This window comes from Alligator sinensis, unplaced genomic scaffold (assembly GCF_000455745.1).
Source record: "Alligator sinensis unplaced genomic scaffold, ASM45574v1 scaffold451_1, whole genome shotgun sequence".
NCBI classification, from domain to species: Eukaryota; Metazoa; Chordata; order Crocodylia; family Alligatoridae; genus Alligator; species Alligator sinensis.
Genome location: NW_005842097.1, coordinates 57,825 through 72,331, shown reverse-complemented (window position 1 = coordinate 72,331; position 14,507 = coordinate 57,825). Strand labels below are relative to the sequence as shown.

The window sequence follows — 14,507 nt, the reverse complement described above, 5'->3', positions numbered from 1 at the left end:
CCCTCAACTTGCTACCTCTCTGTGAACTATAAAGCAGCACACAAAAATTTTTTTGAGAAAAAAAAGACTTTGCCCAGCTCTTGAATTATTTTCAAATCATTAAAATGGAAAAAGAAAACCACCATGTTTCCCGTGGAGCATCTTTATCTTTACAGTTCATTAAGCTAATGTATTTAAAGGAACACAGGCCTCACTAAACTACTATGCACCCCTCAAACATGAAGAAAAGTAATCAGTCTTATTAAATGTAAGAATTAATACATTAAATTCATGATGCATATCAGATTATTGTGATTCATTATTTTAACTCCCTAACAAAACATTTGGCATTGGATGTAATGAAATCTGGCAAATTAAAGCAACAATATGCTACTAATAAAAGAAACATTTTGAAATATCTGGAAGGGATTTTTTTTCTTGTCTTCATAATTTAACTAAATGTTGGAGAGATGTAGCTGAAATCCATGAAAAATGTTATGATGGTAAATTTAATTACAGTGAATTTCCATTACAAAAGCTTATGTAACAACTCCATGACCTAGGTGACTTTAACTAACACTAGGATTTAATTTCAACTTCAAGGACTCCTAACCTGAGTACTGAAATGTGTTCTCCATTAAATCTGGCACTTTACACAATAATAATAAAACAATGAAGACAAGATTTATCTACTGTATAACAGCATGAACTTGGAAGAGTTTAAAAGTCTTCAGCCTGTCTATAGAATAACTACTACCAGCTTACGTCAGTGCAGATTTTTCAGCGTGGGGGCATGGACAACAAAAACACAAACTGCTTAAAAATGCGGTAGGTGCACTTACTGCATAGCTAACCTACTGTAAGCATTCTGGTTCTCCACTCCTGTCCCACAGTAAATAGATCTAAGCTGCAAACATTTAACCCTGCTTCATTCAACTTATTTTACCTTAGGACAGAAGCAGTCAATTCAGATGTGTTCCTGAATGGTAAAAAAAACTTTCCCCTTAAAATGGAATAACGGTATATCAGTCCATGATCACATGCAACCCATGTTAAGTCAACAAACTTACACCCCAATTCAGTAAGGTACCAAAAAACCTAAATAAACCTAAGCAAGTATAGTAGAAAACTAGAGTTGGAAGGGACCTCAGGAGGTCATTTAGTCCAATCCCCTGCTCAAATCAGGACCCTCCCTAGCTAGATCAATCCCAGCCAGGGTTTTTTCTACCCAGGTCTTAAAAACCACCAAAGATGAAGATCACCAAGCCTCTCTGGGTTACCTGTTCCTGTGCTTTACTACCTCCTAGTAAGAAAGTTTTTCCTAATATCTAACCTATATTTCCCTTGCTGCAACTTGAGACCGTTGCTCCTTGTTCTATCATCTCCCACCACAGAGAACAGTCCAGCTCCATCCTCTTTTGAACCCCTCTTCAGGTAGTTGAAGGCTGCTATCAAATCCCCCCTTAGTCTTCTCTTCTCCAGACTAAATAAGCCCAGTTTCCGCAGCCTCTCCTTGTGTGCCCCAGTCCCCTCACCATTTTCGTTGTCCTCCACCGGACTCTCTCCAATTTGTCTACATCCTTTCTGTGGGAAGGGTTTCAAAACTGGACACAGTACTCCAGATGTGGTCTTACCAGTGCCAAATAGAGGTAATAATCACTTCCCTTGATCTGCTGGCAACACTCCTACGAATGCAGCCCAGTATGCCGTTAACCTTCTTTGCAACAAAGGCACATTTGGTTCATATTCAGCTTACTGTCCACTGTAACCCCCAAGCCGTTTTCTGCAGAGCTGCTGCTTAGCCAGTCAGCCCCCAGTCTACGTGTCTGCATGGAATTGTTCCATCCTAAGTGCAAGATGTACTTGTCCTTATTGAACCTTATTAGATTTCTTGTGGTCCAATCCTCCAATTTGTTGTGGTCTCTCTGAATCCTAGCCCTACCCTACAGTATATCTACTACTCCCCGCAGTTTGGTGTCATCTGAAAACTTGCTGAGTGTGCAATCCATCCCATCTTCCAGGTCACTGATGAAGGTATTGAACAAAACTAGCCCCAGAACTGACCCCTGGGGCACTCCACTTGATACCGACTGCCAACTAGATATAGAACCATTTATTACTACCTTTTGAGCCCAATGATCCAGCCAGTTTTCTATCAACCTTACAGTCCATTCACCTAATCCATACTTTCTTAGGTTGCTTGCAAGAATGTTGTGGGAGACTGTATCAAAAGCCTTGCTAAAGTCAAGGTATATCACATCCACTGCACTCCCACCATCCATAGAGCCAGTCTTTTCATCACAGAAGGCAATCAGATTGGTTAGGCATGACTTGCCTTTGGTGAATCCATGTTGACTGTTCCTTATCACCTTTTTTCCCTCCAAGTACTTAGAAACGGATTCCTTGAGGTGAGGCTGACTGGTCTATAGTTCCCTGGATCCTCCTTCTTCCCTTTCTTCAAGATGGGCACTAAATTTGCCCTTCTGCAATCATCTGGGATCTGTCCCAATTGCCATGAGTCTTCAAAGATAAAGTCCAGTGGCTCTACAGTCACATCAGCCAACTCCCTCAGCACCCTTGGATGCATTGCGTCTGGCCCCATGGACTTGTACAGCGGTTCCCAATCTGTGGTACAGGTGCCACACAGACAACCTGTCAGTGGTATGTGTTAACAGATTTATTATAATTACTCTATTTGACAAAAATTTGCTGGTGGTACTTAAGGTTGAACTGAAAAATTTGCTGGTGATATTTAGGATTGTGTCGTTTTACATTGGTAGTGCGCAACTTGTCAGTTTGGGAACTGCTGCCCTAAGCTGTTCTTTCACCACTTTGGCTGCTCACCTCCCCACACTGTGCTGCCAGTGCTGGCCCTAGCCTCCCCTACCCCACTCAGGGTAACCTGCCGCACACCAGATGGTGTGTGGCACAGGCATTCCCTGGGGACAAATAGCAGCAGCACAAGGTATGCTGCTGCTTCTTGTCCTTGGAAGAACAAATGTCTACGCTCATGTGGACACAGCCAGAGAAGCCAAGAATTTTCTGCGAAGTGGGCTAATGCTACCCCAAAGAAAGTCATGGTTGAGACTGATGGCAAGACAGGATGTGAAGGAACCTTGCCCAGCCTTGTAGCTAGAGGACTATAGTCACCCGGGCTGTTAAGTCAACAAGTATCACCAGCACTAATTCCACACTATTGTTGTTAAACTGAAGTTTATGGTTAAATGCTAATTAGCTATTGTATCATTTGCATTAAATGTCATACACAGAGCTCCACAAACCGTGGCAAATTTTTCCTTCTTAAAAAGAATGGAGAAGATGAACAGATACAAATTTACATTAACAGTGTGAATACTAACCTCAGTTCTAAATTGTTACCTGGGTAAATCAAGAATGATGACTCCGTCAACGTATTACATTCACTATAGCTGACATGTATCAGTGGTCTTATCAGCTGCTAAAACAAATAAAAAAGGCAACCACTAAAAAAGGTAGATCACAAGACCCATAGGGATAAGTTGACACAGAGGAAAGATAACACAGTTGACTTGTTTATACATACATTAATGTGTAAAGTAGTACCTCCAGTGTGAGGTATTAAATTAACACGCATTAGGCTGCACTAAGGTGCGGTAGTGCAAGTGCATGCTTTTTTAAGTGATGCTTAAGTGCAGTAGCCTATTTTACTGTCCATTAGTGTAATAGCATGTTTTTTTTACACACTGCTTTGATGCACAGTAAACTAAGCTACTGCGCATTAAAGCGGATATATAGACATGTCCAGTGAGTGTTCCATTTAGGATCCACTGAGGAACATTTTTCAGTGATTGTCTTGAAAATACCAGTCTGGGCTTTTGCAAAGGTTTGAAATGTTAAGTTTCAGATTCTACTCTTCAGCACAAAGGGGACATGTTCCCAAAGGCAGGATGCCAGCTGTGCAACCAAGTATAATGCTGTTCAGATCAAAGTATTTGTCCCAACTTTTAGGTGATGCTTCCTTCTCTTAACAACTTCATGAACTTAAATACATAAAAAACTTGAACCCAGGAGGAGGTGAAAATAGAACACTTCCTGGGAACTGTGATGGTTTTTTATATAATTGTATTTGTCTCTAAGATCCCAGGTTGACAGGCGCTGAAGAAATAAGGTAAAAAAAATAAATCATAAAATGGCAAAAAAACCATCATTTATTACATTAAAGGCTTACAGAACACAACTCAGGAATACCTGTGGAGCTAGTCAATATATGGGTTCTCTTTTTGACACAGAGTTGCAAGTTATACAGAACTTTTATAAGTCATGATAATATTATGTCAGCTCCAAGCACTATAGTGTGAACCTATATAAACAATGAGCTCAAGCTCAAACTAATAAACATGTCAGATGTGGCAATAATTTTTTCCTTACTAGTGAGAGGAAGATAATATTTAAAATGTTATGGTTTGGGAAGAAAGGAAATAGCCTACAATTTATTATGAGACAGTGGCAGAGTAAATGTACTGCTCCAGAGGCACAAGTTGGAGCTCTGCACCCAGTTGATGCCAAAGACCACCCAGAGTCAACTCAGCTCTAAATGGCTGGCTATCTGGTCTTTAGAGTGGGGAGTGAACAACAGCCAGACATCATACTGGCCAGATCCTTCCTTTGTGTATTACTGACTAGAGAAAACTACATGTCTTGGCCAGAGGATTCAGAAGGACCTTTGACCCATAATCTGTTATCTATAATAAAAGCAAATGTATCTTCTGAACATGATTGCAACCCTCATATGAATGCAGACAAGTACTACAAAATGACAACATGAAATTTTAACTTTTCATTGCCCATACACATTATTGTTACATACTCAACTATTTAAATCTACCATGTCAATTTTATCAATTAAAACTAGACTGCACAAAGTACTATTAAAATATACATGGAATAACCCTACACTAGCATAATAATGGCCTACATTACATAGTTCCCCTGCTATTCCTAACTTTTGAGTCCATAAACTCAATCTTCTGGATACACACTGTAAAATACTAAATAAATTATTTATATATTAAATAAACACAGACACATACATACTAAGAACCTCCATACAAAGCGGTCATAACTAGATGTGAGAGTAAAATTAAATACTTTAAATATTTTAAATTATTTTGAAAATTGCTAGTAAACCTAGTCACCAATGAAATGCTTAATTAGCTATATGCAAGTTTGCAAACAACTGCAAACCAATTATGAGAACATTATGTGAGAAATGAATTTAAAGAATATATCAAGAGTCAATAGAATTAACAGATTTTGAGTTAACACTTTTTAGTTGAAATCTATCTGAATACTTTTGCTAATGTCACTTACCTTTTCTGATTTAAAGAGAAAAGTATTTGCTTTGTAACTGTCACGACAGGCCAAAAATATTTGTATTTCTTAAATACACTGATTCAATTCTCTTAAAATTCCATAATCTTGATGGGCACTATTAAATGTTAGGGGGAAAAAGAATCATACAAAAGTTAAGCCAGGAAGCAACCAAAACCACACACCAGAACCAATTAGCTGTTTTACAGAAAATTAATACTTCCTACAAATTCTCTCTCACAAAGCTAAACATTTACAAGTATTCCAATTAAATATCTGATATGAAGTTCTATGTCCAGAAATGCTAAGCTCCCAAATTAAATTGTGTGATTAAAAATATCCCTTTTCCTATAAACATTGCCTTCTAGCTGAGCAGTATAGTTCTTGAATTAATAATAAGCCTTAACAAAAACATTTGAATTTCTTGGTAATTTTCCCAGACATTTCACACCTGAGAAATAGGTGTTATCCATACGGGTTGTTACAGCCTCAGACTTGGCAATGCAAGATCACCTCCACAAGACTACAGGACTGTACGAGGGTACTCCTGGGAGATCCAGTGCAGGGGTATGTCAGAATGGAAGACGTATGTGAAGGGTGGAAGGGAATAGGGCAGCAGCATGAAATGCTGACAGGACTCTGGACAGCATCTGTGCCCCAAAGGGTCTGGGGACACTTTCTTGGAAACATCCCTAGGGTAGTCTAAGGTGCTACATTCACACCCACAGACCCTAGAATCAGGGAGATGCTAAGAGTCATAAGCCATTTTAACAACCATTCCCTCAGGCCTTAATTTTAATGACACACTTTTGGTGATTCAGTGGGTAGGTGAAGTCCTAGAACATGATGTAAAGAAATCTGACCTTTAAAACTGAGAAACTTTAGCATTCGATATTCCACTTTGAAAATGTATTCTGAAATAAGAAAATGGTTCATAATGATGGAAAGTAACTCACTCCTTACTCCAAAGTGAAAGTTTCACCAGATCAGAATGACAGCTTTTTGCCGTCACTGGCCACATCCATATGAGCATGCACATGCATTTTGTGGTGCCTCAAAGGCTGTTGAAGCGCTGCAGAACATACCCTGCACATACGATTTGGTTCGCCATGCTGCATATTTGCAATGCAGAGCCAAATTTAGATACCGGGAAATCCTGGTATAAAAAAAATGCAGAAAACGTGGAGTGGCACATATGGCAGCACTTTGCGCCACACAAAATTGGAGCCTGGTCAGCAGCCAGAGCCATGCTCTGGCTTCTGACCAGGCTCCTCATGCCCAGATCGCCACTGCTACAGCAGGAGGCCCCCAGGACCCCAAGTAAGGCTCCTAAGGCCAAACAAGGTGCTGGTCTCAGCCTCCTCCACCCCACCCAGAGCATTTTTCCCTGAGCCAACCCCATGTGCAGGGGTGTGAACTGGGGCAAAAAGCAGCAGTATGGATTTCAGAGGAAGTATACAGTTGAAGAAAAGAGGTAACAATCATCAATGTCTGAATCTTTCTTAGCCGATACTCTGTGCGGCAGCTCTTTCCATCTTTTTCAGTCTGAAGGCAAAATACAATACTTCAGGAAGGTCATGGGTGGTTTATTTTCAAAATGCCTCCTCCTTTTTTAAAATATTTTAAAAAATCCTCCTCATTTATGGAGACAGTGAAAGTCAACTGCCTGCTTGCAGTTGCCGAATAACTTGGCATGAGTGTGATACCAGCAGGCAGGGAGCTTTTGCAGACCACTCTTGTATCCACTTCTCCCCAATGCCTGATGCAGGCAGGAAGGGATGGTGGTAAGTGGCCTGAATTTTTCAGCTATGCCAGTCCACTGCAACAGTTTGGGGTAAAACAGTCAACTGATAAAAATTAGAGAAGTTTTAATGAGAAATGGGATGGTAAATAAGAGAGTTGTAACTACTTTCTGGCTCTGAGTTACTCTCCTTTCCCCCACCACCTGAACTAGACAGCTACCCAAGGGAAAAAACCTATCCCTTGCAAGACACTCACCTCAACTCTGGCAGAGTCAGTGAAACATCTAACTTCTCTGCCTGAGGCTTTCACAGTCTGGCAGGTGACGAAGCATCTAGTGCTACTTTCACCTCCATCTACAGGGATGCAGCAGTCAGTCAGTTGATGAGCAGCTGGAACACAGAAGGGAAAGTACCACCAACTGCTCAGAGTGCTTCCTTCTCACATCAGAGATGTTTGAGATACTGCACAAGAAGAGGTAGGAGGCGAGGCCTCCAACTCCTCCCCATAGTACAGCTATGGTTCAAATCATTTCAGTTTAAAAATGACAAGCACAGCTTAGGGAACATATTTTCAATTCCTAACCTGGTAAAAACAAACCAAATTTTCAAGAGAGCCGCTCTCCAGGGCCCTACTCTGAGCCCCAAGTGGCCTCTGAGTCCCATGTTAAACCAGTGACAGAAGGTATATTCAGAGTCCCACAGAAAGCCCTGAGTAAAGCAGCATTTGCAGTTTATACATACTGGTTAAATATACATTATATTTTTTAAGCTACTCAGGATGTGAAGCAACTGTAGAAAATCCCTAAGAAATATCCTAGCTGTTCTCAAGCCCGATGAGCCATGAATAAAACCCAGTAAATAACAGCCCATGTCTCCAGAAAGGGGGAAAAAGAAATCTCATCCTAGCCCCCTGAAAAGAGGAGCTGGAGAAACAACAAACAATGCTTTGCTATAAAGAAAAGAAAAGGAGATGCAGCCAGATTGAATTACTCCTTAGATGAAGTATCACAAGAGCACCTTCAGAAAATCTTTCCTACAATGAAAATTGATACTATGTTCCTCACTATTAATGTTTATTAGGGAGTATTAATTAGTGGTCACTATAAGTTAGTAACTCAGAGAAATAAAACCTGACAAATTACTGAACAGTGAGAGAAAAAAGCTGCACTGATGAGTCTCTTCCTACAAGACAACCTGATTTGTTGCTTGGCATCTGAGTTCTCAACCAACACAGAGGAGCAGTCAGGTTGAAGAAATTTCCGTATATGTAACTAAATATGTCAGCATTTGCATTAAATTATCTTGTCCACAACTAACCACTTTAAAATTCATATCTCAGGAGCAGTATATGATTAATGACTGTCTTTTCCTTCCTCATTTGATTTTCCTTGATAAAACATCTAACTTCTGGAAGAAAGGCTCTCATTTTTTAAGGTCAAGGCCAAATTTTTACACTATTCAAACCAATTAATCTTCCCCCTTCTTGCCAAGAAACTACTTGGAATACAAATACCCATCTCTATTGTATTTCAAAAAGATGAATCATTTACTAAACTGGATTTAAAAAATGTATCTAACTTAGAAGAAAACATAGGAAGCAGCCAACCATGTATAAAAAGATGGCTCAAGATTTAAAAGTAACATTGTCTTATTAAGAATTAACAGATGTTTTGACAATGTTTTTTTTATGAGTATTATTTTCCCATGAATAAAAATCTCTGCGTGTTATGCAGCACAGGCATATAAAGTTAAGGAAGAGTCTAATAACATGAAGAGATTAAACCCTCTAGTTACCCACCAGCCAGGAAGAAAATCAGAGCTTCACATACTCTTGGGTAGGACTACTCTCTCCAGTGGCAAGATACAATCAGCACACTATGTTACCACGGTGCATTCTCCTGTACGGGGAATTACAAGTGTCACATATTTTATGTGCCTTAAATGTGATTACAGCATCCCATTCATGCCAAAATAGTTAAGGATCTGCCAGTATTTTCATTATACATTTTGATTTTCAAATTCTTCTACGACCAGTTTGGAAAAAGTTGAAACTTGCCATATAAACTTCTTAGAGAGCAAATTCAAGTGTAAATGTGATTGGCAGTTTCCAAGGTGAAATTTTCATGTGTTGAATTTTTTAGTCCTTAAACATGATTCCATTGTACTTTATAGAGAGAAGTTTTGTATATAACATTTGCATTTTCAAATTCATTTCCAAAAGTATTTTAGCCCATAAGATTACCTAGCACATACAGCTCCTAGGGTCTTCAAAGTATAATTATAGGTCAGTGGGTCAGGACAGAGGCATAACTGGCCAATACTGCACCCTGTGGGATGACAGCGCACAGTGCAGGGGCAGGGGTTGGAGGTTTATAGCTGCAGGTGGGGATGTCACCTTTGTTTTTGCTGTGGATACATGGGGCAAAAAGAAAAATGTGACATATCCTTCCCCCGCACTCCACCCCATTCCATTTTAGCACCCACCCCTTTAGCAAAGCTCAGACCTACCCACTTATGATACTAGGTCAGGGGTCCCTGGGGTCAGGGGTCCAAGAACTAAAGACAGGCAGGCAGTCTGCCAGAGTAATATCTAGAGGTGCACCATTATAATGGTTGGGTATCACATCAGCACTAATAAAAGGAAAATTAACATTATCGGCTTTTTTTTGGCCGTTGTAGCAGATAATGTTGTCTGATAATTATGGCAGGGCCCCCAGCAACCTGGGTTCCCTCCCGCAAACTGCAATAACCCCGGATACACCCCCATCCCCGCACTGGCGGGAGGCCTGAGCTGAAGCGGAGCACGGTGCAGCGCAGACTGCAGGCTGGGTTGGCCGCTGTAAAAGGCGCGAATGCAGCAGAGATAACTGGGGCGGATGCAGCTGCCCAGCCTGACCTAGTGTGACTTAACCCATGATGCCCAGGGGTGTGCACCCCAGGGGCAGAGCCTGGCAGAGGCTGAGGCAGCTGCTCCCTGCCCCTGCCCCATGCAGCAGGGCCCTTCCCCTGGAGGGGAGTCTCTGGGAGTTGGGGGGGGCGGGAGGCGGCGCTTTAACTGGAGCAACTCTGAGAGCCACTCTACTTAAAGTACCTGTAGACCATCCAGCCCTGGGCATTCTCAGGCTCATGCAGCTGCCCCAAGTCCAGGGCCAGTGCCAGCCTCTTCTCAGTGGAGGGGACCTGGGCCAGGGTGTTTGAGGGGGGCTATGGCCTCCCCAAAATTCACCTTAGCCCCTGTATCCACCCCTCCCAGCACTGCTGCTGCCTGCCTCACTCCTGCCCACTCCAAGCTCAACTTCCTCACTGGGAAGAAGCTGGCGATGCCCCTGCCAGGATTGCCACACTTTTGCATGCTCACTTGCACAGGGCTGGCTGGTAGACTCAGCTGTGCGGGGTGGGCAGTGGTGATGCTGGGAAAGGTGGCTACAGGTGGGGGGCGCTAAGGCAAATTTTGGGGTGGCCATAGCCCTCCTAACCCGCCCCCACCCCCAGTACTGCCCATGTCTGAGCCTGAAGAGGAGGGGCTGCAAGTGGCATGGGGAACTCTTGCATGTGCTCTGGCCAGTAGTGGGGGGAAGGGGGCGGTGCTTTAATTAGAGGCTCCAAGAGCCACTCTAGTTAAAGTACCCAGAGACTACAAAACTGTGGGCTGACTCAGGTAGCTGTCCCGAGCCTGAAGGGCAGGGGCTGAAGCAGCCACTCCCCCACCTGCCACTGTGTGCAGTACAGTCCTATCCCCCAGCAGGGAGCCTCTGGGAGGGGGGAGGAGGTGCTTTATTTAGAATTGCTCCAAGAGCCGCTCTAATTAAAGTGCTGCTGTGTGTCCTGTATCAGCGTCCCCATGCTCAGGAATGGTGGTGGGAGCACTTGAACTAAAACTCATTCAATGAGCTTTATTACTAAATATCAGTTAGCAGATCGGTTTTGGGCAATATGGCTGGTTAATAATTGGCTATTGGTATTGGCCAAGAAAATCTTGCACCCCTAGTAATATCAGTGGCCTGGCAAGTTGGCAAGGCTGTGTGGCAATTTGGCAAAACTGTCCATATGCTTAAGCAGTTCCCTGTTGAAAAATGCAGACTCCCGAGTACACATCACGTACAACATCCCCTAATCATATGACAGATGGTAGAAAGAAATTAAGCCAAGTAAAATTAAAAAATAATCCAAGCTCTATATATCTAAGGACTTCACTCATATTTGCTAACTGGAGAAAACACAAAGGTTATCTTCTATTGCCACAATAATGTTGATTCTCGATGCTGATGAACTGGCTCCAGAACAGGCTTGTCCAACATGCGGCCCACCAAGCCACTTTCTGAGGCCTGAGGTGCTGCAACGGGAAATGAAAGTAAACACTGTACTTTCGTTTCGGGGGGGTGGGGGTGGGGTGGTGATGTGATACCGCTTCCTGTGAGGTCTTTGAATATGGCTCTCTGGTCCACTGTGTGATAAAAAGTTCATGATCTGGCCCCAAATTCAAAAAGGGTGGACACCCCTGCTCTAGAAGGTCAATGCTTACCTTCTAGTACTTTAGTGGATATGTGTAAGGCCATTAATTGACATCACCTTAAAGTTGTTTTTGTGGTTTTATTGCTATAGGCATGAGGCAAATCTGAGTTCTAATCTACTAAAATCCCTGCCAGTTTAGTACATTAACTAAGTAGCTGAACCAAGGCTCCAGATTTAAGTGACGTACCAAGTGAAATGTAGAAACACATATTAATTACGTGCCAGACAAAAGCATTGTTTTATCTCTTTTATTTTGTATTATGAATGCTGTAAAACAATCAATCAATTTTCCATGCAGATAATAGGCAAGTGTCCTATTTTTGCACATCTCCAATTGAGTCCACTAAAATGAAGTATGGTGACTGAACTGCACTTTGGCTTGGTGCCTTGCATGTCATCCCATGTGTGGGGAATTGCTGTTCTATAAATACCTTCTATTTCCCATCAGATCAGTTGTAAACAACAAAACACACAGGCATATTTTTCCATTCAAAAGCAACTGTGGCATATACTGTAATATCATCTGTCACTCACCTCAGCCACCTGCTGTGTCTCCACTATCTGCTGAGCCAGCACCTCCATATTGGTTGCCATGGTGAAACAAGATCATTAGAGAACCTGTTTGGAAAGATGCCAGCAACTTCCATCAGGCAAAGAAAAATTAGACTTCTTGTCATTATTAAGTAATATTAAATATATGATGCAGCTTCCTGTGAATTTATATCACAGCCAAATGAATCTGACAAATCAGAAAGCAGTGCATAGATTTAGTGCCTAGGTGGGGAATATTGTTATCAAAACACCAAGATCTTCTAAAATTACAGGAATAACATTATTACTTTTCTTTTTAAATCAACTCATTTAATATTTTTGCCCCACAATTTAAAACTAGGAGAATGAGACATTCATTTTTAAAATGAGAAAGGACCAATTTGAACTTCAACTATCCATCCTGTTTGTGGAATTCACAGTTCTTTAAAAAGCTCGGTTTAATTCCTAGTCAATGAAAAGAGAAAACATTACAATTAAATGAATAGCTTCTATGTCTTTTTGTGTTGCAAGAAAGATGGTTATTAAAAATGGTACTGGAGAACAGTTTTACTGAGCCATTCTATGAGATTGCTATTATGCATTTTTTAAACACAATCTTGCAGTGAAAGGAAAATAGATGGGGATATCTAACTCATCCTTTCTATCTTTAACTACTGAGTTATCTACCTTACCATGATCCTATGACACTATTATCACTGGGAGAAGAAAACATTTCAGAGTACTTGCTTCCTGCTCCTGATACAACTGCTGGTTCATAGTCTGATAAATCCAAAATAAAGTAAAGCAAAAATAAAAGTATGTCCAGGAGAAAAGTATGTCCAGAAAGAGTCTAAAATATAGACCTTAAATAAGGGTTTGTTTCTCTGTTCCTGTGCTTAATACAAATGCCTTTTATGGCTTCTCCTGGAAACGTAACAAGCAGAAACTATATGTATTTTACAATGATTAATACTCAAAACTTTGTAAATCAGTCCTACACAGTCAAGTATCAGGAAACACCAATGATTTCTATTAGTCAACAGGCCAACAAAATACTGTGCTTGATGAAACCTGGAACCTGCCCTTCTCTTTCTCAAGCTTGTTAAGCAGAGTTTCTAATATCTCTAAAATCATTTTTACACCCAACCACCTGCTACTCAGAGGGCTTGAAATCCCAATCAACAATACTTAAACGTTTGGCCATTTGTTTGAAAAGAAATGGGAAGCATGGCAAAAATTTTGGCCATCAGATATTAAAGAAGAAAGACAAAAGTTCTAGTTTTCTACAGATATTTTTCTCTCTATGGTCACAGATAAATGCTGTATACTTTAGTCAAGCATAAAATTGACCAGGAACAGGGAAAAGCCACTGGAAGAACATGGAAACTAGAGATAACTATTTCTGACTTTTCATCTTTCACTAATCTTCTGCAAAAAGTCATGACAAAGTCAGTGGATGCCAGAAAAATCATAAACTCCATGTGGAATAGTGGCAACAAGTCCATTTCTATCTTCCACAGAAGGCATCTTCAGTGCTTACTCTCACTGCTTTTCAACTTTTACATTTGGAATTATAATTTGGGGCTGCATCATTTTATTGTAGCATTATCATGAGCTATTCTGTTAAATAGCATGGATTGACTCACATGTTACCATTGTATCTTTCTAACATGACAGATACAGGTTTCCCTCGCTTTATGCTATACAAGAGTTTCTGGAAAATGGCGCATAACTCGAATTTGCATAAAGGGAATCCACTGTAGCAAATAGAGATACATTCCAAGACCTTGACTGTACTGACCCCCAGACCCATTTCTACCACTTTTACAAGGCGATTTTGGTACTCTCCAACAGCAGACAGTACACACAAGCACAGGGCACTATCATAATGGGGATGGCAACTACAGAAACACGTGTCTCAGACAACGAGCAAGTAGCACAGCTCCACACAGGAGCCTATTTTGGTGCACGTCGCTCCCACAATGCATGGCACAAAGCAGCTGACTGTGGGCTTCCACCACACCGATCGCATGAGTGAATTTACCTCGCATATAACGAATTTTTGGTATAAAAAGGATCATCACGTAAGAGTGAATTTACACACACAGAACACACATAAAGTGAGGGAAACCTATACACAATATTCTGCTTCAAATATAAAGTGAGAGTGGGGAGGGAGAAATGACTTCCCAATGGAAAAAGAAACACACCTTATACATATACCTAGCAAATGCCGAAATTATAACTGGATGTTTTAATACTGAGTTTCTCATCTATTTAGAAGTGGATTAGCTAAGGGAAATGTATTGATTGCATGAGGGGACCAGAAGCTGACAATATTCTGAAATAAGACAGTGACTGACCAAGGATGTTTGTAGTGGTTGCAGTTGAATA

The 14,507-nt window shown here is 41.1% G+C and overlaps 1 protein-coding gene across 1 annotated transcript in view; it reads right to left on the bottom strand.

Moving 5' to 3' along the window:
* NR2C2 (nuclear receptor subfamily 2 group C member 2) overlaps nucleotides 1-14,507 on the bottom strand; it is a 72,800-nt gene that overhangs the window by 50,841 nt on the left and 7,452 nt on the right. Inside the window, exon 2 of the mRNA XM_025204788.1 lies at nucleotides 12,117-12,200. Coding sequence (XP_025060573.1) covers nucleotides 12,117-12,176 — 60 coding nt within the window. The 5' untranslated portion in view covers nucleotides 12,177-12,200. The remainder of the gene's footprint in view (nucleotides 1-12,116; nucleotides 12,201-14,507) is intronic.